At 39.3% G+C, this 11,753-nt stretch overlaps 1 protein-coding gene across 3 annotated transcripts; it reads left to right on the forward strand.

Moving 5' to 3' along the window:
• The first annotated feature begins 1,767 nt into the window (after positions 1 to 1,767).
• On the forward strand, positions 1,768 to 11,082 carry LOC135211734 (uncharacterized). 3 transcript variants are annotated; one of them, XM_064244978.1, is made up of 3 exons: positions 1,768 to 1,934; positions 2,052 to 2,363; positions 10,893 to 11,082. In XM_064244978.1, the coding sequence occupies exons 1-3, from the start codon at positions 1,779 to 1,781 to the stop codon at positions 10,905 to 10,907; spliced, it is 483 nt and encodes a 160-aa protein (XP_064101048.1). In that variant the 5' UTR covers positions 1,768 to 1,778; the 3' UTR covers positions 10,908 to 11,082. The 3 variants fall into 3 exon arrangements, with proteins under 3 accessions (XP_064101048.1, XP_064101047.1, XP_064101046.1); XM_064244977.1 differs by having other exon boundaries at positions 2,052 to 2,355; XM_064244976.1 differs by lacking the exon at positions 10,893 to 11,082 and having other exon boundaries at positions 2,052 to 3,239.
• Positions 11,083 to 11,753: the final 671 nt, after the last annotated feature.

Genomic DNA, 11,753 nt, shown 5'->3' on the forward strand with positions numbered 1-11,753 from the left:
ATAAAACTGCTATATATACCAGAGAAAAAAGTTGCATGGAATGCCGGGCATATGCCTAGCTCGCTCACCCATATAGGGTGTCGGTATAGTAACTGGGGCGTGAAAAACCACTCTCAGAGGTCTCTTACCAATTAGTTATCTCCTCTCCCAACATCCCCCGTTACTACGAGGTGCTGTTCTACATCCCACTACTGCCCGCCACCCCTCTACCACCCATGCGTACCTAAACCTTTCTTTCAATAGCATCGTACGAAGTACTACTGTTTTTCGTTTGTTGATTTATTGTGCTTGATTTTCATAATGTCGGACCTCCTGGAAGCTTCCACTACTAAGTTGAGTACTACTATTGGTTGTGCTATGCACTGAAGTTGTGTTCTCTTTATCGTAGGTATTTACTACGAGAATATGATCTTGATCAAGGATCGTAGATATCCTTCCCAGTCGGCCATTTTGATGTCGCTACTTCACGGAGCTTTGTTTACATGTTGATTGACCATTAGTTCCTCATACTAATTGCAATCATTTTTTGTCCTAGACATATGGAAATAAATGCACTTTTAATATTTTGTATAATTTTTATACAATGTTTACGTGGGTTTTAGATATTTAGTGATTTGGCATACACTGGGCTACGGTCCGAGCATTACATGTTCGAGTCATATCCTACTTTAGGGAGTTTCCCCTGGTTTGACAACTTTTGAGCGTAATTTATCTTTGCATCTTAAATCGGCAATCACCCGATTTCGTAGAGATAATATGATTGATATAGCCTACCTGACCATATCGGTATCTCACCCGATGTTGGAGACCTAGGCTATTCTCGCTCGGCTTAATTTTTGTCTAGCTTAATATTATATTATATTCGTTGTGTGCCATTATTACCTAATTATCTATTATTCACTTTAATTTGGGTCATTTAGTTTTGTAAGCTACATATCTCGTGGTTCAATTGGATCTTTATCATCGGTAGGGATGTCCCACCTGACCGGTCATATGGTCCACTTGATCGCGACGAACCAGTTCGCTCTGCCGCTCCCGCCTAGTACCCCTTCGGGGAGATACCTTTTATCACACGATTCAGGTTACTTTTAGGCTTTAGTTATAGTCTATATCGGGAGCGACGAAATATGTAGCGATATGGTCATACCATGAGTTAGGACAGTGACGCTTTTCTAGCTGGTTTCGATTGGCTTCCGAACGCACCGGATAGAGCAACTTATGCGTACACTCAGTCTCCCCTTTCGGGTTTCCGCCGCATTATTTTGATTCCGTTACAACCGGAATAGTTCTACACACTAATATTTTAGTGTATTTCAGATTCAGGTATCTCACCCTGTTCTGATATCGTAGATTACACTCAAATAGAATTTTGTCGGTCGATCCCGGAAGAGGCGTACAGATGTAGCCTACAAAATCTTATATTCTCTTGTTTACTATGCACGAAATTTCGGAGCAGGCGGACAGACTACGTAACCGATATCCGCCGCTCAACACCTTTTGGTATACGTCTACCTTGGTAGCGATACAATCATTGGAGAATATTTTTTCCTTAAGTGGATTTAGTTTCCCGGAGCAGGCGGATAAATACGAAGATTCATAGAAAGATTCATAGACTAAATGACCGAGCTGTATATGTTAAGATTTAGTATACAGAAGTCTATTTTTACTATATATGTTATAATTTAAGATTACAATAAATAATCCGGGGCTTCCGGTAGTTTATATATACAAATTGAATACTTATGTATCAATTTACCTTACAGGTGGTGCGTTGTCAGATGACAGCTTGCGCAGCTGTCCTTCAGCAAAGGTGTGGACATGAGGTTTGCAGGTCCCATGCACCCTGCGCCGTACAGGTCGATGACCTCATCGTCTGGCATCCGGATGCATGTGAGATCTGTTATGGGCTTTTTGCCGATATAACCTCTGACTCGGTGAGTACGCACTTAGATATTTCATTACTAATTATGAGATATGGCGTTCAAGAAGTGAACAAATTATTCTCTTTAGTTTTAAGAAAGTGATAATCCTAATTAGTACTTCTTTTTCAGACCCCACAGGCTGTCAAGAACACATCTCTTTCAACCCTCAAGATCTGGGTTGGTGGATTCGGCCGTAACGTTAAGGCTAAGAAACCTTATATTCTATCAGAGGAGTTATGCAATCTCCTCTACCCAAATGCCAAGATGTCAGCGGCAGTTCCCAAGGAAGTGGCTGCACCCATTATTGCCAAGATAAGGGAAGACACGCAGTCCTTGCCTGAAGATCTTGAGGGACTAGGGGAAGAAGTGTTGGAAGACGTGGCGGCCATCAGCCTTGACATAGAACCAATGGTTCTGGATGCCAGCGATCAAGGTAGGGAGGTAAGTGGGGCAAGTAGTGTGCGGTCTAAGATTCCTGTTCTTAGCCCTGCACCATCTTTAACATCTTCTCATGCTTCTTTTCAAGGGTTTACTGCAAAGACCCTGGTTGGGGACAAACCAGGCTCAGTAATACCAAAAGTCAAACACTTGAGGAAGGCCTTATCTAAGCCAAGTAAACCATCTAGGTTACCGAGACTTACCAAGTCATTAAATGCATCTAAGTCTTCGGAGATTCCGGTAGCAGCTACTCCCCTACATCACGGGTCGAGATCAAGGAGCTCCAAATCTAAGGCTTCAGAACCTTCCTTTGATCCGGTTTCCCATGCCACAACTAAGAGAGACGGAGTTGACTTCTCTACTTTTTCCAGGAGATCATGAATGCTGGGTTGACGCCCCAGCAACTTTCACCACAGGGAAACTGAACATTGACTGTGCCTCTACACAGTTCAGTGACAAACTTCCGAGACTCCCAGAATCCTTGGTCAGAATCGAGTATGAGGCTTGTACTCGGTTAAGTAGATCAATCAACTCCGCTACAATGGCAGAAATGGCTTCACTGGTATACCAAGACGAGTCATTGTTCAAGATCCTTACCAAGTCTCTCCTCCTCACACTTCAAAGTGATGCCTATGACTTTGCTGTAGCACACCGTAATTGCAGAAAGCATGTGCTTTAAGAAGCTACAATAAGGCATGAGCCAAATAAACTGATTAAAGCCTCAATTTGGGGTCAGACTTATTCCCGGAAGACATTGTTAACAGTGTCTTAGGTGAGGCTGCTAGGGTCAATCAAAGTCTCAAAGTTCGTTGGGGCCTGATGCCAAAACGGAAATATGAACAATCAGGAAATCAGACAAGAGGCAGGAAGAGGTTTAGGAACTTCATATCATACCAGACTCCACAACCCCAAGCTGTCGTTCAGACGACGATTCCTGTACCTCAAGGGACTCGGCCGTTTTCGTCTAAATCCCAACCCCAACAACAACAATACGTTTGGATGACTCAGCCTCCTCAACATCAAGCTCCTTCTCCAGCTTTTAACCCCTCCTTTGAGACACAATGAGTGTTCTATGGGTACAATAGGTACGCCAGAGGTAACTTTCATAATAGAGGTGGAAGGACTTCAACAAGAGGCAGAGGATACAGGGGCAGACGAGGAAACAGACCCTCTTCAAACCATTGAGACATCTCAGGTAGGGGGAAGACTATACAAATTTCGGAGCCGGTGGAGGTTCAGCAAGTGGGCTTCCAGCATAGTATCCAAGGGTCTGGGGTGGAGTTGGATAAAAGGGCCCCCTCCACTAACCAGTTTTCATCAAGCTCCATCGGCAGAACTAGACCTATACACCAAAGATCTTTTGCAAAAGAATGCAATAAAAGAAGTAAGATCTTTGAAATTTCAAGGACGCTTGTTCAGCGTGCCAAAGAAAGATTCAGAACAAAGAAGGGTGATTCTAGATTTGTCACATCTGAATACTTACATTCGATGCGACAAGTTCCATATGTTGACTATCTCGCAGGTGCGGACCTTACTTCCCCGTGGGGCCGTCACCACCTCTATAGATCTTACAGACGCTTACTATCATGTTCCGATAGCAAGGCATTTTCGTCCCTTTCTAGGATTCAAACTAGGCAGAAGGGCATACTCATTCAAAGTGATGCCATTCGGACTCAGTATAGCGCCCAGGATATTTACGAAGCTGGCAGAGACAGTAGTCCAAGAGCTGAGAACTCGAGGAATACAGTTAGTGGCCTATCTAGACGATTGGCTTATATGGGCCAGCAATGCAGAGGATTGCGTAAAGGCGACAAACAGTCATAAAATTTTTGGAACCCTTAGGTTTCAAAATAAACCTCAAGAAGTCCCGTCTTACTCCAGCAGCACGTTTCCAATGGTTAGGACTGCAATGGAACCTAATCACACACAGACTATCTCTTCCCTCAACAAAAAGGAAAGAAATAGCAAAGAAAACAAAAAGTTTTCTCAAGGACAAATTAACGTCCAGGAGAAGACAAGAAGGAATTCTAGGCTCACTTCAGTTTGCATCAGTAACAGACACATTACTAAAGGCAAAACTGAAAGATATAAATCGGGTATGGCGATCCAAGGCGAACAAGAGGAAACGAGACAAAATATCTCTAATCCCACAAATACTAAAGAAAAGATTGCTACCTTGGACCAAGGCCAAGAATCTGGCAAAATCGATTCCCCTACGATTTCCACCACCAATGTTGGTAATACACACAGACGCCTCTCTAAGCGGTTGGGGAGGTTACTCCCAATACGAAAAAGTCCAAGGTTTGTGGTCAGTAACGTTGCGTCAACTCCACATCAACATATTGGAAGCCATGGCCGTATTCTTAACTCTGAAGAAACTAGCCCCGGCAAAGAAGCAACACATCAGATTAATTCTGGACAACGAAGTAATAGTCCATTGCTTAAACAGAGGGGGATCCAAATCAAGTCACATAAATCATGTGATGATAGCAATCTTTACGATTGCAACAAGAAACCAATGGCACCTGTCAGCTGTACACCTGGCAGGAGTGAGAAATGTGGTAGCAGACGCACTTTCAAGGACAACTCCGCTAGAGTCGGAATGGTCATTGGACAAAGATTCATTCAATTGGATTTGTCAACAGATTCCGAACCTTCAGGTGGACCTATTCGCCACGGAATCCAACAACAAACTAAAATGTTATGTTGCTCCCAACCTGGACCCTCTGGCCTATGCCACGGACGCCATGTCCATAGATTGGAACACCTGGCAAAGAATTTATCTGTTCCCTCTGATAAACATGTTAATGAAAGTACTAGACAAACTCAGGACTTTCAAAGGTCAGATAGCTCTGGTAGCCCCCAATTGGCCCAAGAGCAATTGGTTTCCTCTGATGGTAGAACTAGGACTCCTCCCTCGGCGGATCCCAGATCCCAAGTTGACACAGGTAGTACAAACTCGCAGTGTGTTAGCTTCCTCAAGAATTCGGAGTGCCCTAACTTTATGGACTTTATGAAATTTGCAGCACAAAGAGATGCTAACATTGATCCTCTAAATACCTTGTTTCTAGAGTCAGATAAAAGAGACTCAACCCTTCGTCAATATGATTCAGCTGTAAGAAAACTGGGAAAGTTCTTAAGAGATTCTAAGGTTAGAGCAATGACTCGGAACTTAGCATTTACCTTTTTTAGGACCCTGTTTGAAACGGGATTAGCAGCTAATACAATTACAACAATTAAATCTGCCTTGAAGAAGATATTTCAGATTGGGTTTAATATTAATCTTACAGATTCATATTTTTCATCAATTCCAAAAGCTTGCGCCAGACTAAAACCAGTAACCCGCTCCCACACAGTTTCCTGGTTTTTAAATGATGTTCTTAAACTGGCCTCTGAAACCAATAATGATTCATGTTCATACATAACACTGTTTAGAAAAACTTTATTTTTGGTAAGTTTAGCATCTGGAGCCAGAATATCTGAGCTTTCAGCATTATCTAGAGAACCGAATCATATTGTTTTTCTCGCATCTGGGGAAGTACAAATCTTTCCAGACAAGAGATTTTTAGCAAAGAATGAGGATCCACAGAACCGATGGTCACCGTGGAGGATTGTCCCACTTCCACAGGATCCATCCTTATGTCCAGTTAACGCTTTGAAAGCTTATCTGAACAGAACTTCTAATAAGTCTTCAGGCCCTTTATTTATTGGAGAAAATGGAGGAAACATTTCCTTAAAAGGAATTAGACAGCAGATTCTTTATTTTATCAAACAAGCTAATCCAGAATCAATTCCACATGCTCATGATATTCGAGCAGTAGCCATGTCAGTTAATTATTTTCACCATATGAATTTTGAAGTATTTAAAAAAGTTTATACAGGTTGTGGGAAATCACCATTAGTATTTAAACGCCATTACTTAAAATCCTTGGAAGCCCTAAAATTTGCAACAGTGGCAACAGGAAATGTAGTTCCTCCTGATATATCAGAACCATGTTAAGAAGTTAATTCATTAGTATTCCTTACCTTCCTTTCTCCCCTACCTGCCTCATTTATTGTCCCTGCCTTAGCCTTGTTACTCACCTGTAATTAAATTAGATTTGGTACTCGCCTGTATTGTAATTAACCTGTTCCGGTACTCAACATTTAGTTTATTGGATGTAAATTGTATAGTATTAAGATATATTGTGATATCTTTTGATGGTTTCCAAGAAATTCTTGGACCCCTCCTTTTGAGTACCAGTATAGTATGTATATTTGTCTTGTATAAAGGTTACTAGTAGACAACTTTATTTTCTTTTGGAAATGTTTTTCCTGAATAAGTTTTTGATAACTGATTACTTTTATGTCAGTTTGTATTAGATTATATATTTTGATACGGTATTAAAGTTCCTTCTTTATATATCCTAGTTTTTATTCTATTCCTTTTCAGGTAACTAATTACAAGCTATTGGACCAATTCTGTTACTATTTCACGGGGCGGCACAGGTTGAGCCCAGAAAGGGGATTTTGACAGAGGAAAAATCTATTTCTGGGCGAGAGACCTGTGCTGCCCAGTGAACCCACCCTTGTTTTTCCTCACCCTAGACTGGTCCAAGCTTGGGATGCTATGAGGAATGTTTAGGTACGCATGGGTGGTAGAGGGGTGGCGGGCAGTAGTGGGATGTAGAACGGCACCTCGTAGTAACGGGGGATGTTGGGAGAGGAGATATCTAATTGGTAAGAGACCTCTGAGAGTGGTTTTTCACGCCCCAGTTACTATACCGACACTATATGGGTGAGCGAGCTAGGCATATGCCCGGCATTCCATGCAACTTTTTTCTCTGGTATATATAGCAGTTTTATACCTTAGAAATGATGCTATAAGGAGCATTTCACTGGGCGGCACAGGTCTCTCGCCCAGAAATAGATTTTTCCTCTGTCAAAATCCCTATATATAAAAATATTAATACTAAAGATATAAATAAATATGAATACATATACTAAAACAATGAGAATTGATGGTCAAAATAACCATTGATTTTTTTTTCATTAGGCCAATAATTTCATATAGCGGCTGTTGGCACAGTTAGGAACACTAGGCATGGAGCCTCAGTGTACTTGTATCTGCCCAGCCATGTACAAAAGACTTCTAGCCAACAGAAAACTCTTAGAGATGGCAAGGAAAGGGGCAAAATACTAACATTAGATTGCTAATTCCTTTACTTTCTGAAATAATGTTAATTTTTTCTCCCCAGTTATGTAATGAATTGTTCAATCATGAATAAAATTCAATATTAATTAATTTCAGTTCATTATTCATACACTATTTGACATTAAAACACTCGAGTCAAGTTGTACATATATATATATGATATATCTAATTATTATTATATATATATATATATAACTATATATATATATATATATATATATCTATATATACATATATATATATTATAATATAGTATATATATCATCTCAACTCCTCAATAATCAAGTTTAATTTAGGTTAAAAACTGGTGAAGGGAAAAAAATTGTCCTTCCTTTTGGGAATTTGGAAATGGCCACCCTACCCCAGAACTGGCCACTCTGATCCTTGAAAATTGATAATATTCCATTCATTCACTAAAATGGCCTCTTGACTTGTACTTGATAATTTATACTTAAAGTGCCAGATGTGTAAAACAGTGTAGTGTATATATATTACACGTGTTCATTTTTTTTCACAATCTTAAACATTTACCCCCACCCCATCCTCCCTACTCTTTTCGCGCTACCCTGCCCCCCCCCCCCCCCCCCCCCCCCCCCCCCCCCCCTGCAACTTCCTTCTGTAAATACTTGCCGGCCAGTGCATTTAATTTGTCATCAACCGACCACGATGGCCTAATCATTCCCTGGCACCTCCTGCTCCTCCAGGCCCATTACCAACTCTACTCTACCCAGTACTTGTGTTAACAGTTTCCTTAGTTATAAGGACTTTTCAGTCCATTACTTGGGGCAGTATGAAAGGTTGGTATGTATTGTCAAAATCATGGCATTTTAAGAAAATGGGCCTTTTGACCTCATTGTGTCGACGAATGTAGGCTCTACTTACAAAGGAAGGTGCTTATGTAACATTTAAGGTAAGGTTCATAATCTTTATGTACATAATTTTGTTATATAAATTGTTTTGGTGTTCCTAAGGTTTAGTGCTCTTGATGTTGATATTTATTGGGAATGATTTCACATGTGCCAGCGTGGCTTTACCAACTTGTACCTGTGCCTTCTTCTCTCAGTACCACCCCCCCCTTTACCGGACATAAGGCTCCCTGTTGGTCGCGTATCTGACACCCACTACTAGCATTCAAATACGGTGGTTTAAGTTTTTTGGCCCTGAACCAAAACTTCGAAGGTTGTTCAGTTGAAGTAGACTAGGGCAGTTGACGTTTTCCTATGTTATTTTGCTTATTTTAAAAGAGTTTAAGGTAATATTTTGCCGGTTGACTGTAACTAATGTTATTTACCTTTGAACTCTGTACATTGGTACATCGCACCCCTTGTACCTTCATGTTGTCTTCAAAGGTACATTACGGTTTAATTACAGTCGACCGAAAAAATATTACTTTACATTCTTGTTCAGCAGGTAAAATAACATAGGAAAACTTTGACTGCCATAGTCTACTGTACTGCTGAATGCGGGCTTAGAATTACTACCATATTCTTAGCAGGTGAATATTGAATAGCAATATTTTTCTTAGAAGTGGTTGATATTCAGTTGATAAGTGAAATCTTTATTAGTAGCAAGTGGATGATATATTGCCAGTTAATTTTTGTCTTAGTAGCAGGTGGATGATATTGAATTGAGTGAAGTTTTCACAGTAGCAGTAAGTGGATATTGAATTTCTAGTTATTCTTCTTAGCAGTTTATATAGTTTCTAGTATATTTTTCTTAGCAGCTAGATATTGAATTGCTAGTGAATTATTTTTTAGTAGTTGTAAGATACTGAATTTTTATATTTTTCTCAATAGAAGAAGGATAGTTATTTTTTTTGTTTTTTTTTTTTTTAGCAATTAGATATTGAAGTGGTGGTTAATTTTTCTTAATAGCAGCCTGAAGATGTTGATTTCCTAGTTTTATTTTAATTGGTAGCAGATGGACTGTTATTGAATTGCTAGTGAATTTGGTAGATCTATATTACTATTCCGCGGTGGCCTAGACTATGGCAGTTGCGGTTTTTCCGTGCAGTTTTACCTCCTGAAAAAGAATTTTAAGTAATTATTCAGACGACTGTAATTAAACCCCCAGAGGCCAGTACTAAACACTGCGAAATACATTGGACGCCCCAATCCCTAGTGGATGTCTTATCCGCAGTTACGTTCCTTGCGGTCTGTGCGGAACTATTCTTTAGAATTGCCCAACTCTCCCAAAACACGCTAAAATAATCAGACGGTTCTGGCAAGCTGGTTGCTTAGATTAACAATCATATTGGTAATTCTAAAGAATAGTTCCGCACGGACTGCAAGGAACGTAACCGCGGATACGACATCCACTAGGGATTGGGGCGTCCAATGTATTTTGCAGTGTTTAGTACTGGCCCCTGGGGGTTAATTACGGTCGTCAGAATAAATATTACTTATTCTTCTTAAGGAGGTAAAACTGCATTGAAAAACCGCAACTGCCATAGTCGAGGCCGCCACGGAATAGTGATATACGTAGATCTACCGTGAATTTTTCTTTGTAGCGGCTGGATATAGAATTGCTAGTGAATTTTTATTTATAGCTGCTGGACATTGAATTACTAAAAAAATCAGTTTTTTTTGGTACAATTGGATAATACCGATTTGATAGTGATATTTTAAAGTTAATATGCAAAACATTAGTCTTTTCGGGATCTAGGATCCTATATGAAGGCTTCATCTTCATTTTGGTCAAACTATTAATTCTGCAAACTTCACTTCGCCGGACTATATCCGTAACTATAACTTTCTGAAAGGTAAGATTTTCCCATCTTAGTATACTCAGAAAAACCTGTTACACCTTGCAAGCTAATCCTCCGCCCCTGAAGTGGGGAGGAGCCCCTCTGGCGTACGGTAGACAATGCCCACTGTACGTCAGAGGGGGGAGGGCTTGCATTTTTTTTCTATTTATACTAACACTATCAAACCTAAATTTAAGTGTTTGGTGTTAAGTGAGAACTTGGTGACTACAAATCTAAGGGAGGAAATTTTGTTTAATCTAATTGCTTTAAAATCCCAAGATAAACTGCCCATTGTTATTTTGCTCAGTTTTCATCAACGAATTTTGATTAAACTGTTGCCTAATTTAATTTTTCAATTTGTGCTTTATATCTTAAACTGAAGTTTTAAAATTTGTTTAGCAGCTTTTAGGCTGTTTCTATTTTTTATGTAGTTAAAATATTTGATAGGATTGACTAATCTTTTTTTTTTATACAGTAAAGTAATTAAAGTGTTTTCTTAAATGTTGGGATATTCATATTTGATTAGGCTTCCAAGACAGCATTGGTAGATAACAAATACTAAGAATGTTTTACCTGTAAATTATAATTACAGGTTTTGCTGGGATGAAGAGCAGTATTAGTCGTAACATCAAACAGCCTTCAGAGCAGCATGATAGCGACAACAGTTGATTGACATAACCAAAGTTATTTAACGGATTTGCTATTATTTATCGTCAGTAGTGGACCCAGTAAGTCCATTGATAATGGTGGTAATTAAAAAAGTTTTATACCTGGAGAAACTGACCGGATTTGTTAATAAAGGTTTACAAAAATTTCCCTACGCTTAATTTGACTTTCCTTTTGATCCAACAATAATCCTACTAGATAACTTGTCTAGTTTACTGGAATGTTTTCTTTGCCGCAAGAATATATAACTTGCAATGCATAAGGCATACTGTTCATTGATTTAACTTTCTATGAAGGTCTAATTGTTTTGAGATAATGTAGGGTATTACTAATATCTTCAAGTTATTGAAAAGTTTGTATTAATATCAAATAACTAGCTAATGTGAGGTATTGCTAACATATGGCAATCTTAAATTTAGATTAATTTGGTACAGTTTTAGTAATCAACAATGCATACGTAAACTATTGGGACCAAAAAATCGGTTACCTCTCCTCATTCAGGTGTCAATAAGGCTTTAAAATACAAGAAATTTTACTAAGGCAATGGAGTATAAAAAAAGGTAGATGAAAGAGAAATAATAAAACTTAATCCAATTGGTAAAACGGGAAACCTGCTCATTCCTTGATACAGTTTTTGCTTTGCTTTCAAATGTGGAGTCTTGTAAGTGGTTAAAATGACCCGTTCTCTAAATTTGAGAAAAAAAAAGTTAGCAATTAGAATTGAGTAACGTTAGCCATTAGAATTACGTAACTGCACACAAGCTCCTGGAACCCCTCCCATGGTTCT

This window comes from Macrobrachium nipponense, chromosome 4 (genome assembly GCF_015104395.2).
Source record: "Macrobrachium nipponense isolate FS-2020 chromosome 4, ASM1510439v2, whole genome shotgun sequence".
NCBI classification, from domain to species: Eukaryota; Metazoa; Arthropoda; class Malacostraca; order Decapoda; family Palaemonidae; genus Macrobrachium; species Macrobrachium nipponense.